General features: G+C 37.5%; 1 protein-coding gene across 4 annotated transcripts; it reads right to left on the reverse strand.

The window, feature by feature from the left end:
• Positions 1-1,255: 1,255 nt before the first annotated feature.
• Positions 1,256-11,278, reverse strand: LOC107847465. 4 transcript variants are annotated; one of them, XM_047399049.1, is made up of 12 exons: positions 11,000-11,278; positions 10,443-10,490; positions 10,264-10,337; positions 7,671-8,465; positions 7,480-7,573; positions 7,228-7,371; positions 6,303-7,124; positions 4,186-6,179; positions 3,992-4,100; positions 3,765-3,837; positions 2,286-2,422; positions 1,256-1,857 (listed from the first exon to the last, which is right to left on the reverse strand). In XM_047399049.1, exons 1-12 carry the CDS (start codon positions 11,073-11,075, stop codon positions 1,532-1,534), a joined length of 4,692 nt encoding a protein of 1,563 aa, XP_047255005.1. In that variant the 5' UTR covers positions 11,076-11,278; the 3' UTR covers positions 1,256-1,531. The 4 variants fall into 4 exon arrangements, with proteins under 4 accessions (XP_047255005.1, XP_047255004.1, XP_016547223.2 ...); XM_047399048.1 differs by having other exon boundaries at positions 10,443-10,502; XM_016691737.2 differs by having other exon boundaries at positions 6,369-7,124; positions 11,000-11,277.
• Between the last annotated feature and the right edge of the window lie 1,323 nt (positions 11,279-12,601).

The following is a 12,601-nucleotide window of genomic DNA, read 5'->3' on the forward strand; positions in this document are numbered from 1 at the left end:
ATATTCATTTATTGCCAATAATCAATATGAACTATATGCAGTACAGTTCACTACTCCTGGCATCCTTCTCTACTGTCGCTTTCACTATAAGAGCCTACAATTGGGACATATGAAGGAAAGAAGGATGAAGAAGACAGACAAAAGAAAGATATTTACCTTCTATTTTGGGTTATGAATGCCTTTATATTCGTTCTATACTTATCGATGATAAGTTGCCTTCATGTTAGGTTAACGTGAGACGCGTTAAATAGTATATTTTTCCGTTGAAGGGGGTTCGGACGAACCCCCTAAAGAAGGCTGGCTCCGCCACTGTACCTGGCCAACGACAACACTCTTCTGGATCAGACTACTTCCCATAGCAGCTTTTTCAATCTTTGATGGTTCAACATTCTCACCTAGTCTTTCCGCAAGAGGTAAAAACATATGATAAAGTTCAAAGACGTCAATTGCAAAATTAGTAGTAGAATAAAGCCCGTTCGATGATGCCTATTCCTTCAATCAACGGCCGATTGAATCGACAACCAACGTTGACAGCCTCAATCTTGGAGGATATATGAACCAGCCGAAAAGTTGAATGTCACGTAAAGCCAGACTCTTCAAATAATTAAGAAGTTTGGTTTTCTACGTGGGTAGAGGAAGAGAAAAGGTCTTGTATCTTTGGATGTGGGTGGAGACTGGAGTGGAAAGGTTCATTTGCCATTACTAACAAAATTTAAAACAAATAAATGATTCTAATTATAGAGAAATAACAAAGAATTAATCAAAATATTTTGATATTAAAATCTCAAAAAAATGAGAAAACAGAAAAATGAGAATAGAGATCATTGAGAGATAAAGAATTAATCAAAATATTTTGATATTAAAATCTCAAAAAAATGAGAAGAAAAAAAAATGGGAATGGATATCATTGAGAGGTGCCACATCAGCAGCCTCCAATATCTCCTTTATTATTATATATAGATTCTTATGTTTTTGTTATTTATGCTTCTCAAGTTAGTTTAGAGTTCTGAGCAAAGATTTTCACTACTGCTGGCACAAATCAACAACGCACTGACCAGATGAGAAAACAAAACATTGGAAAATGATAGTAAGATAACATGAGAGATTGATGGATGTTGAACAAAACCACTTCCACTCTTGTAAGCAATATGTTATTGGAAAAAAGTCCAACGTGAGTGAATTAGAGGAAATGACGTAAGAGAAATAGAGAGTGATGAAAGGTAAAAATTACAAAAGGAGAGAACGAAGCTCATGATGGAAAAGTTAAGGGCAACTGCCGCAAATCCGATAGGTGAAGTAAACATTCCGATTGGATGTGTCTGTTCTCTACCTGATTGCTTGTATCCATTAAGCTTCAATCAACACAAGTTTTTCCCAAGTTAACCCAACTAACTGGCTAAGCTAACTACATCTCAACAGCCATCCCTACACAAAATGGGATGGAGCAAAAGAAAATGTGTAGGGAAAATTTTACAGCTGACTCGAATATGTACAGAAGAAATTGGGACTCTAAGTTACAACTGTACAGCAACTAATCTTCTATCCGTTGTATCTCACCCATCATGATGCGATTGCTTGTAACCTTGAATCCGAGAAGAGAAGGATCAATCTGTCTTCCTTTCTTTCCTTTCTTCTTACCACTACGGGCATGCTGTGTTGCATCCAATGCCTCTGATGCATGTGCCTCCTGAGCTATTGGCTTCTTAGTGTTACTCTTAAGCATGTCACTGAATGACGTCTCTGAAACATCAGCATCACTACAAGATGCAGTTCGTCGAAAGCGCCCATCTTTCTTTCCAGACGTCACAGCATCAGGAACTTGATTTGCTGACTTACCTCCTGTTTGCCTCTTGCCCCCTAGTGACAGAATTAATACAAGATTGAGTTAGCAATTAGGATGGATAGAATGAGAGTGGTGCAAGGGGATTGGCAATAACTGTTGCAAGCCACAAAGGAATAGCAGAGACATCAAATTAACTACTCCCTTGGTGTAAGAAAATGCAGACTTTTGAAATTTGTGATCCAAAATAAGTCAGAGATATTTGTGTGGCTAGAAATAATCTCATTAAGGGTAAAATGGAAAGTTAAATTGTGAATAAAAATAGAAAGGATAATTCTTTTTTGGATGCACCAAAAAGGGAAGAGTGTCACATAAATTGGGATGGAGGGAGTAGTATATTCCTCTGACATCTTCAAGGTGCAAAATAGCTAGCAAATACAGCCATATCAAGACACAATCAGAAGACAGCGATAGCAACAAAAAGGAGAAAGACGTAGACACCTACCATCAGAAGCCATGGCATCTGAAGGATTTTTGCCTCTCACAAAGGTATCAGAAATTATCTCAGATAGACCCTCAACGCGCAAGATAGTTGGACGCTTCGGCAAGATGTTATCTGGCATTTTTGATGTCACAGCGATCCTACCCAAATAGAAACAAAGTACAGATGTATATCAGGAAAGCAATATCACAACATGATCTTCACTGAGGGGTAGGACTAGTCCTATATACAAGGTAGCCAGCAGAATTCACCATGACTTGTGCAAAAAAATCACTGATTAAAGAAAATATTAACCATTGAACGGAAAAAGATGAGGAACAAAACTTTTTGAGCAGGCAAGAAGTTGCGGCATGTAAAAGTTAGGATCAGAGATTTGCCAAACATTACAGGATGAAGACACAACTACAACAAAATAAATTCAATTTATGAAAGTGACTTGTCTAAACATACAGAATGGGAGAACATTTTTGAACATCAAAATTGGTGCCAAAAGCATCACCTTACTGTAATCACAATGCAGATCTTCTCTGCTGCTACATTATCTAAGAGGCGCCTTAACAAAAAATGCATTTACAACGGGTGTAAGGTCTGCAGGGTCGAATATTTGACAAACCTTTTGGATTTTTTTGGATAAAATGAGCAACTAAGGGAAGAACTGCAACACTAAACTGTTTTGTACTTCTTGCAGTACCAGCTTGTAATTTAGGACCCGTTTGGCCATGAAAACCAAAAACATATTCACTTTATTTGGTATTTTTGAAGTTGAAAATAGAGCTGGAGTTGTGTTTGCCGTTTGGCCATAGTATTTTGGAAATGGGGTATTTTTGAAGTTAAAAAATGTAAAAAATGAAATAATTTAAACAAATTTAGAGTTTATGAAAATTGGGCTATTTTATGAAAATGAAAATTTAGATTCTTTTGGAAACAGATAAATTAATAAGTGCAAAAAGTGAATTAAAAAATAGTGAAAAAAACTCTTGAGGAGCTTTTCAAAAATCCAAACATTGTGAAAAAGTATTCAGGAATATTTATGGCCAAACAAGTATTCCGGAATAAAGTGAAAACGTATTGCGAAATATTGTGAATAATTTTCATGGGAAACGCCTACTTAGTAAAACTTAATTTATCTAATCAAAACAAAGTACGCATGTACCACGTATAAATATCAGTAAAATGAAGATGGTAGACAAGTGAATGAAATATCATAAACAAAAATGTTCGGTACTCTAAAGCAAAAATTCAGTTACTTAGTAAGCCAACCTACTTCTATATTTAGAGTATATTCATTTTGTAATAGAATATTGGCAATAAATTCTACACTCCAGGAATTACAAGTAGTGATATCCTCTTTCAAAGACTTTTATATGAATAAAAGCGGCTACTGAAGAACTACTTCATTTCCCAAGCAAACCAACTATGCCCATTAGAATGACATATACAAAAGTAAGTCCTTATGAGAAAAAACAGAAAGAAACAACATACTGTTCCTTAGGAATTTCCTCCGCAGCTGAATCCCCTCTATCACTCTTGTCATTATAGAAGTCAAGAATTCCACCTGTAGATGATTTGAAAACATTACAATCAGTCAAACAACAATAAAATCTTCTTTTTAAAAAAAGGATATGCGAACACAGACACGCATATATATAAGTATTCTATATAACAACATAATGTATTGTATAAGTGACTATATATATCAAGAGAGTAACCTTCCGTCCCAAGTGAAGTGCGCCTGCTGAGCAAGTTAACTGGCATTTCCCCTTCTACAGTCGTCACACCAGCTTGCCTGACGATACTTTCACGAGCCTCTAGATGTAGCTACAGATAACCATCATGACATGTAAGAGCACATCTTCATTGCCAACACATATAAGATGACTATGTCCTGGGTCTTGTAAATTACCTGAGAGGAATCATTGATGCAGGAAAAGACAGGTTCAGCTTCAGCTAAAGCCCCGGAGTGAGATTTGAAGGACAATCTTTCACCAACATCAAGACTACCAGCAATCTCATCTACATGATCTCTTTGTGGTGGCAAATCTGAATTAGAACCATATGACCCAACAGTAAAAGCTTGTTTTAGACTCATATCCTGGTCCATAAGAGAGTTGAACGAATGGCTTGAAGAATTTGTCGCAGAAAAGAGGCTAGAGTTAAAGCCCCTCTCAAACAAAATCCCTCGGGTCATTTCTGCTTGCTCAGTTGACTGCCGGCCAGATTTTTGGTGGAGCAGTTCCATTAGTAATCGCTTTGAACTGTCATCATTAGCACCAGCTGACATCCACAAACTTTGATCATCAGAAGCCCTTTTGACGTCAAAATCCCTTCTCTGTCTCTCACTGTTAAGATGTAGTTGCTGCATCCTAGTTTCCATACATTCAGCTGATGACTGACCATTTCTTTCAGACCAATGATTTTCAACTGTATCTGCATTTGGAGCATGAAATTGATTTGGAAATAGAGGACGGTGAGGAGATTGCAAGTGGATGCCCGTCGAGAAACCAGGCAAATGACCAGCTGAGTGCATCCTTGAATTTGGATCTTGCATGTCTAAACCTTGTGCGCGCACTAGAGGATTTACAGCATCCAAATTTATACCAGGACCACCACCAGGTACTGACATTGTCCGTTCCAAAGGCAGAAATCCAGTGTCATAGAGACCCCGCTGAAGTCTATCCTGCATTGACAAATTCCTTTCCAGATGACTGACATGTTCTTCAGGAGGGGGTATATGTTGCTGTTGGTAAATATCCAATGGACCAAACCCAGAGTTTGCTCGACGAGCAACACCTGGATTTCGTAGATACTGACCAGTTTCATCAACAGGCCAAACAGCACCAATCTGTCTATCTTCCTCCATTTCCAGGCGTTGCCATAGCCTCTCATGTGCTTGCTCTTGTTGAAGGACTTGCTGCTCCAACGGGTGCAACTGTCCATGCTTTGCCCGTGATAGGAGTTCCATTAAATCATTTTGAGGCCCTTGAGGCGGTATTTGACCAAAATTTGCTTGAATGAGATGCTCAATAGATGGTTCAGCATGTCTGGGCGGAAGATGCGGATGCTGTTGCAGTTCACTCAGAATTTGTTGCTTTATCAACACCTGCTCCAGCGCACTGCTATGCCTAATAGCATCAAGATGTGATTGTGTGTGACTTGGATCACGTACTTGACTCTGCAATAACTGTTCAAGAACCAGCTGCCTAGCATGGGATTGTTGTTCTTTCATTAGCATTTGCTGTTGATGGAACTGCTGCTGTTGTTGCAGTTGCTGAAGCTGTAACTGTCTCTGCTGCTGCAGCTGAAGCGCCATCAAGTGTTCTAGATCCCACCCAGTCTGACTCGCCAACTGTGGTTGCTGTATTGAATTATGACTTCCCCCATGTTCCATCGTTGCTTCATTTAAGTGACCATTACGAGAAGACATCAAATTATGAGGATGCTGTTGCTGAAGTTGGTGGGAAAACAGCTTGTCTGCCAACTCAAACCGGTTCAATTCATGGTCCTGGTGCAACAAGCGGCTGGCATCCATAGCATTTTGATATATGTTGGGTTCAGATACAGCATTTCTTCTATAAGCATCAATCCATGTCTCCACAGCAGAAGTTGAGTCCATCTTGGCACCAAGTGGCCCAACCCTTGCAGCACCAGGGTTTAGAACTTGATCATGGCCACTTCCTCTAAAAAGAACATCTGAGACAGGACCACCCTTTCCAGTAGTGCCTTTGAGTTCTGACCATAATAAACCAAGTGGGTGCAATGTCTCTTCATGATCTGGAACTCCACCCTCAGACATTGTGCTTGGTGTTGCATGGTGGATATTTGAAGGATCAGTAAGGCCTGTTGAAGTTTTTCCAATAGGATTGCCACCGCTTCCAGGTCTTCCTGGAAACACAATCTCTGCAAATGAAGATGGAAACTTAAAGAATTAAATAGCAAAACAACAGATAAAGGTCACCCACATTAAATATCAATGACCACGATCTTGATGGCCTATTTACAAGGAAAGAGGATACATCCCACCTCCGAAGCAACAGGAAGTTGTGCATAGACAAACAATAGGGATCCAAGGTGAAAATGCCAACTCACCTTCATCTTGAGCAACAAAATCGTTAGAGTCTTTACTTTGTGAATATGGAGCTTTAAATTGACGAGCTGGATGATCAGGTATTGACTGAATACAATGCCCACCAAGTCCATCTAAATCAGATGGACTCCAGCTTGGGCCATCAAGGGCAGCAGAGCCAACCATCTCAGAAACTGAAGGTGAGCTACATAAACCAGAATCCAATTTCTCCTCTAATACAACAGATGGTTCATCCTGGGAAAGATTGGCGTTACCAACATACTCATGTTCAAATTTCAAATGCGGCATTACATCACCAAGTTCAAAGAAAGGTGAATCTTCAGGGGCATCTTCCAAGCGAACTGGTAAGTCCATACCAAAAAATCCCTGATCAAACCATGAAATAATGTCACCTCCAAGAAATGGCCCCTGGATTTCTCCCTGAGGATCACGATAATACAAACTCAACTCCTCAGGTGGAATACCCCTTCCAAGAAGATTGGTCCAATAGATTTCGGAAGAGGACTTCACAAATACAGAACTTGAATCATCAGAAACCTTCGAACTTCCATCAAAAGCAACATGTAGTTGATTGTTCTCAAAGATAGGAGCCCTGGTTACTCCGGAATCTGGAAAGCTGTTCGCAAAAATATCAGATTGGGACCCACTAGTATCTTTAAAGCAGTCTCTATTATCAGTTCTCTTCCTGGTCAATGAACTTCCATCCATAGCAATAGCTTCAGATAATTGGCCTTTCTGTTCTTCATGATTATCTCCTCCTGAATAGCAAACAAGTTCCTTTGTCAGAAGTCAACAGGAAAACCTACCTTGGTGAGAAGAGATCATAATATTCCAAATAAATGAAGGTAATACTTTACTCACCATCCAACTTGACCTTGACACCGTTCTCATAAGCAAAACTGTAGGTATTGGCTTCTTCAATACCTATTGAAGTTTTCAGTAACCTACCAACTGTCTCTTCAGTGACATCAGCTGATGGACTTTTGAGCTCCATATCCCCTGTTTCTGGAAAATTAAAAAAAACAAATTCAGAGAGAACCCCATATCCTACTCCAACAAAAAGACGATGGACAGGATTGGGAGTAGCACACATAGTTTTCGAGAAAAAATTACCTGTGACGTTATCCATTGATTGACCCTTTCTTAGAGAATTGTAAGAAACACCACCACCGGTAATTTTACCCTCCCACATATCACTGAGGACAGCCTATAAGATTGATCAAGCAACTTTATGGTATCAAATATTTTTTGAACACTTAGAAAACCTACAAGTCTGAATAAATGAAGTAATAGATGTAGCTCACCCCCTCCTCAGCATCAGGAACAACAAATGCTAATGGTTCAATAGCAATTACTTGAGTGACTGGGGCTGCTTCTTCCATATTTTCAGGCATGCTACAAAGAGATGAACCAAGCTTTTGCCTGCGGTATATGTCAAGAGTTTTCCCCCTTGGATAACAAAATATGCCACTCAAGACGCTTGATTTTCCAGCAACAGAATTCTCAAATGGTGAAGCACCAATCGCACCCCCAGAGGAAGGTCTTACAATAGTCCCAGTAGACCTCCCACGACCCAAGTTAAATCCCACATTTGACCCTTCTACTTTTCCTCTTTCCTTTCCAAAGCCTGGAGCAGCTCGATAGGAACTTGGAGCTGCTGAGTTGCCCTCCATTCTATGGCGTGGACGCCACTTGTCACGAGAATCTGACTCCCGTTCTGAGACGGTACGGTTAGCCACAAATGTTTGACCATCAGAATGAACATCTTCCTTATCTACATCTATCCTTTTCTCACTGCGATTTTCTTTTTCTTTGTCATCAGGACCCCACCTAGAAGACCACTTGTTATCACGTCGTGTATCAAGCCCCAAATTGCGGTTATTGACATCATGCTCAGCACGGCGATCAGTTTTCCTTCGTTCACGCCAACCAAGCAAGCCAGTTTCCCTCTCTTCCTCACGCCACCGACGGCCACTCTCAGTCTCCACTGTCGTTCTTCTCCAATCCTTTTTGTCCTCAGATACATCTGTACGCCAAATCTCCTTCTGACTTGAATCAACAGAACTTCCAAGTGACAGAGAGCCTGGTGGACGTGTTTCCTATGATGAATAAAACATAGTAGGGAACATTTTACTAGAAACTTCAAGCAGTATAAAAGAAATATGGTATGTGTAACATTTGAACATCTGGCACTTAAGAAATGTATAGACAGAAGAATGGAAAATAAAATTGTAAAAAGATCACAGGTGAATAAATCCAACATGAAGGTTGCAAATGAAAGAAAATTTTCTTCAGTTCTGTTTAACACTGCACCAGGAAACGGTAATAGTCACTTCCAGAATTTCATATGTAGAAAATCTAGGAAGAATAATGCTTCAAGGTGACAGAAACTTCAGCAAAGTTTAAAGGAAAAGGTATTCTTTGGTTTGTTTCAAGCTAGCTTTTCTTGTTTAGATCAATAAGAGGAGCTTGAATCAACGGTGACCTTCTAAATCTCAGTATTAAGACGTAAACTGTTATGAATCAACAGGCAATGGACGGTCATGACAGAAGTATTTCCTCTGTGGTCATGGACGGTAAATACCACACAAAATCACAGGATTAACGAACAAAGACCATTGTTACTCTTCTGCACCAATTGCTTAGTGTGATCCATCAGAGGGGTGAAATTTTCTGCCTTAAACTGGCCGAACACACTTAGTCAACACCTCTAGGAACTACGAGATCAAAGTCAATATCTTGGTTATGACTAATAGGGTTTGATGCCAACACCAAAAAGATTTCACAAAGACTGTCTAATTCAACAACAGAACACCTAATTGTCAAGGGTTCATTCTCAAGGGTTCTCTGTATACTTGGAAAGGAAAATTTCCCAGATGGGACAAACTATTTCATTTTTACTTTTGGCTAATAAGTGCAATTTATCATATCATAGAGAAAGCAAGTAAAAGGTTTCAATCATGTACAAAAAAACATTTTTAAAAGTTCAAAATGACATTTTATGATCTATTGAGTTTTAGATGTTGCAACTCCAGGAGGGGCTACAGAAATTAGGGATTCAATTGGAATGCTCACATTTATCTGGAAGATAATTCTTTCGGATGGGTGACACCAATAGGATGAAACCAAATGAGTTTTGCATCATGAACGTTTTACTGCACACATTACTTAAACGGGTTCAAGAAAGGCATATTTTTAGGAATGGAGAAATCCGGAATGAAGAAATCGAATATGAAAGAGAAGACAAAGAAATGAGAAAATATCGGATTCTATTTCTTTGGATCTGAGCTGAATCTTGTCTATTTCAACCCCCCTAGATTTGGATTCGACTTTTGAGCCTTTCAACAACTAACCAATCTTAACTTTCGATTATGTAATACATATTCAAATTCGTTTGAACGAGAGAAGAGATGAATCCAATTTCTAGATTTAAAAATAGTAGCTTTACCCAGTTCGGCGAGATATACCCCATCTTTGTTCTAGTTGGGTAGAGTTTTAGGATGTTTGGATTGTTACAACCTCTATCAGATTGGTTTGAAATTGATTCTAATGGAACCTATTTCACCAAGTAATGCTAATTTCTCCCTTTTTAGAATGGCTCCACCGGCTACATTTATGTTACGTCCACATCTCAACTGATCTGACGAGAATCTGGACTTATCTGAAACTGCAAACCATCTCTCACGTATTCCAAATATTAAGAACTAAATGAGTAAAAAACTCATTGTATTAGATAGAGGCACAAAAGTAGATCTTAGGGTCCAAAATAACTATGTCTAAGTTTTGAATTCTACTTAATCTGTGTCTTCCAGAATAGTTTGTATCATGGAATTACCCATCAAAGAGCCAAAAAGGGAAACAGGTTACTCTGAAAAGTAAGCTTGTCATAAAACTCACCATCTTTATGTCACTTGGTTTGGCATAAAGCCACTGCGGAGACAAAGGAATGCTGCTGTCCACCATTGCTTGATCTAAAGCAATGCCAACCAAGGTTAAGAGAATTACAAAAGATGGCAAAAAGCATCAGAAGAAGATCCACAGCCCTCATGCAATCAAAATAAAAATAAAAAATCTACCTTTGGAAATATCAAGCTGTCCCATGTAAGGCTTGTTGTCGTCATTACCTGTAGATGTTTCTAAGCAACTGTAAGACATGACATGACAAAATGGGACCAAAATCTTATTCCAGAAGTAAATGACTCGAAGATGGATAGTGAAAATCTAGTTGCAGGAACTGGGCTGAATATATGCAGATCCAAACACTAGAAGAAGATGACAATTTAGTGAGAAAATCAACAACTTCCAACGGATAAATAAATATTCATCTAGAAGCGTCAATTCGTCAAATTAACATTGACCAAGACTAACTGCTACACTGTCTGCTGAATGCGGGATTTTCAAGTATTTTGAGTTGGCAATAGAACAAAAGAGAAGCCCAAGCATTTGGCATCAATTATCTTCTCTTGACAGACTGAAAGGAAAGCAAATAAACATAAAACATAGCGCCTGATCTGAAGCCCTAGAATTCAAAATTGAAGATTCAAATATAAGATTAATGAACCCTAAACCAAGCATTAGTCAATCGTCCATTAAAATTTAAGACAAATCAAAATTAAATAATATATATGAGCACCTTTGGGGGTCAAGGAGTGATCGGAAGTCTTAGAGGAAAGGAGATCGTCAGGAAGATCAAGATTTCCTTCTGCCATGGCCTTGTCAGAAAGAGGATCGATACAGATAAATGAATCGAAGAAGCGGAGAGAGTAAAATTGAAGAGTTAAAATGAGACAAGTGAACAGTGAATTTGGATTTGACAAGCCAGAGAGCTTTAGGGTTCGGAGAGCTAATGATGAGAGAGAGAGATGCGCGAGTCGGGGACATGTGACGGAGAAGAAAAGGCTGAGGGTTTGGGTGGTCAGCAGAGCCAGATCATAAACCAAAAGGAGTTTTTGCCAAAATTATCCTTCATTTGCCGGAGTAACTCTATTTTGGTCCCTCAAATACAATATCCACCATTTAATTTCTTATATTTGCTAAAGTGGAGCATTTTGGTCCAACTTCCATAATCTATCTATATATCTATATCTATGTATATTTATATTATATCTATATCTATTTATATTTATATTATATTAAGTGGGAATTTGCCAATGAAAATAAAAATATATTGATTTTATATAAAACTAATAAACTTAGTCGCGCTTCGCTCGATCATAAAATATTTGAAGAATCTTTTCATAATATGCAAAAAAAATAAGAAATTTAGTCACAAATTTATGTATTAAATTTCAATTTTTAACCTAATTTGTTGTCAACATTTATTTTTCTCTATTTTTTTAGTCTATCGCTAGAAACTTTCACAAGCTTATAATTAAATGTGAGGTATGTTTACCATCCAAACAATTCTCTCGTTTTAGTTTCTATCACAGTGCTATCTTCCTTTTACCTTTTCCTTTTTCTCTTCTTTCTTTTCTAGCCCTCACTTCTCTGCTCTATTTCAAAAATAAATATGAAAGTACTTCTACATAGCATAGTAATAACTAATAATTATCATATTACAAACTAATTAATAGCTTCATCATATGGTTATTTGATGTGTATGTTTAGTGTTGTGCATGTATTCTCCCTAACATACCATATTTAAAATCAAAAGGTTAGAAGATAGGATAGGTACATGCAGCGTAAAAAGAGAAAAAACATATTTAAAATCAAAAGGTTAGAAAATAGGATAGGTACATGCAGCGTAAAAAGAGAAAAAACAATTAGTATATTAAATTAATTAAAATTCACTAAGTGAATGTATATTTGGTAAATACAACATATATATCTATATATATGTGTGTGAAGGATAATTAATTAAAAAGAAATTGAATGATTTTCAGAATAGTCTTATTTTGTTTCTTGTTTTTTTTTACAATACTTATGTGAATTTTTGCTTGATCTTCCTTAAGAAAAGCTCAGATTCAATATCTTTTCAACTCCACATTTTTTTAAGATACCAAAATAAAATGCATAGACTCAAAAAGTATTAAGTAATTTCTATCACACATATAAAGAAAAAATAAATTAAAATCCATAGTGCACTCATTATTTATAGAAGCAACATAATTTTTTTAAAATAATTGTTTATATAAGAATTTAACAAAAAGTATTACTCTTAGTAAGAGTAATTAAGATAGTCAGTGAGAAATAAAACAAATCGTAATCTTTGAATAAAAAAATATGTGAGGTTGAT

This window comes from Capsicum annuum, chromosome 11 (assembly GCF_002878395.1).
Source record: "Capsicum annuum cultivar UCD-10X-F1 chromosome 11, UCD10Xv1.1, whole genome shotgun sequence".
NCBI lineage: Eukaryota > Viridiplantae > Streptophyta > Magnoliopsida > Solanales > Solanaceae > Capsicum > Capsicum annuum.

What these genes read in the sequence shown, in the direction of transcription:
- LOC107847465 (XM_047399048.1), bottom strand. Translation starts at nt 11,075, where the DNA reads ATGGCAGAAGGAAATCTTGATCTTCCTGACGATCTCCTTTCCTCTAAG. An exon ending in TCACTCCTTGACCCCCAAAG is followed by an intron (nt 10,503 to 10,999) that starts GTGCTCATATAT and finishes ACAGTTGCTTAG; the next exon opens with AAACATCTACAGGTAATGAC. An exon ending in TGTCAAGGTCAAGTTGGATG is followed by an intron (nt 7,125 to 7,227) that starts GTGAGTAAAGTA and finishes TTTGCTATTCAG; the next exon opens with GAGGAGATAATCATGAAGAA.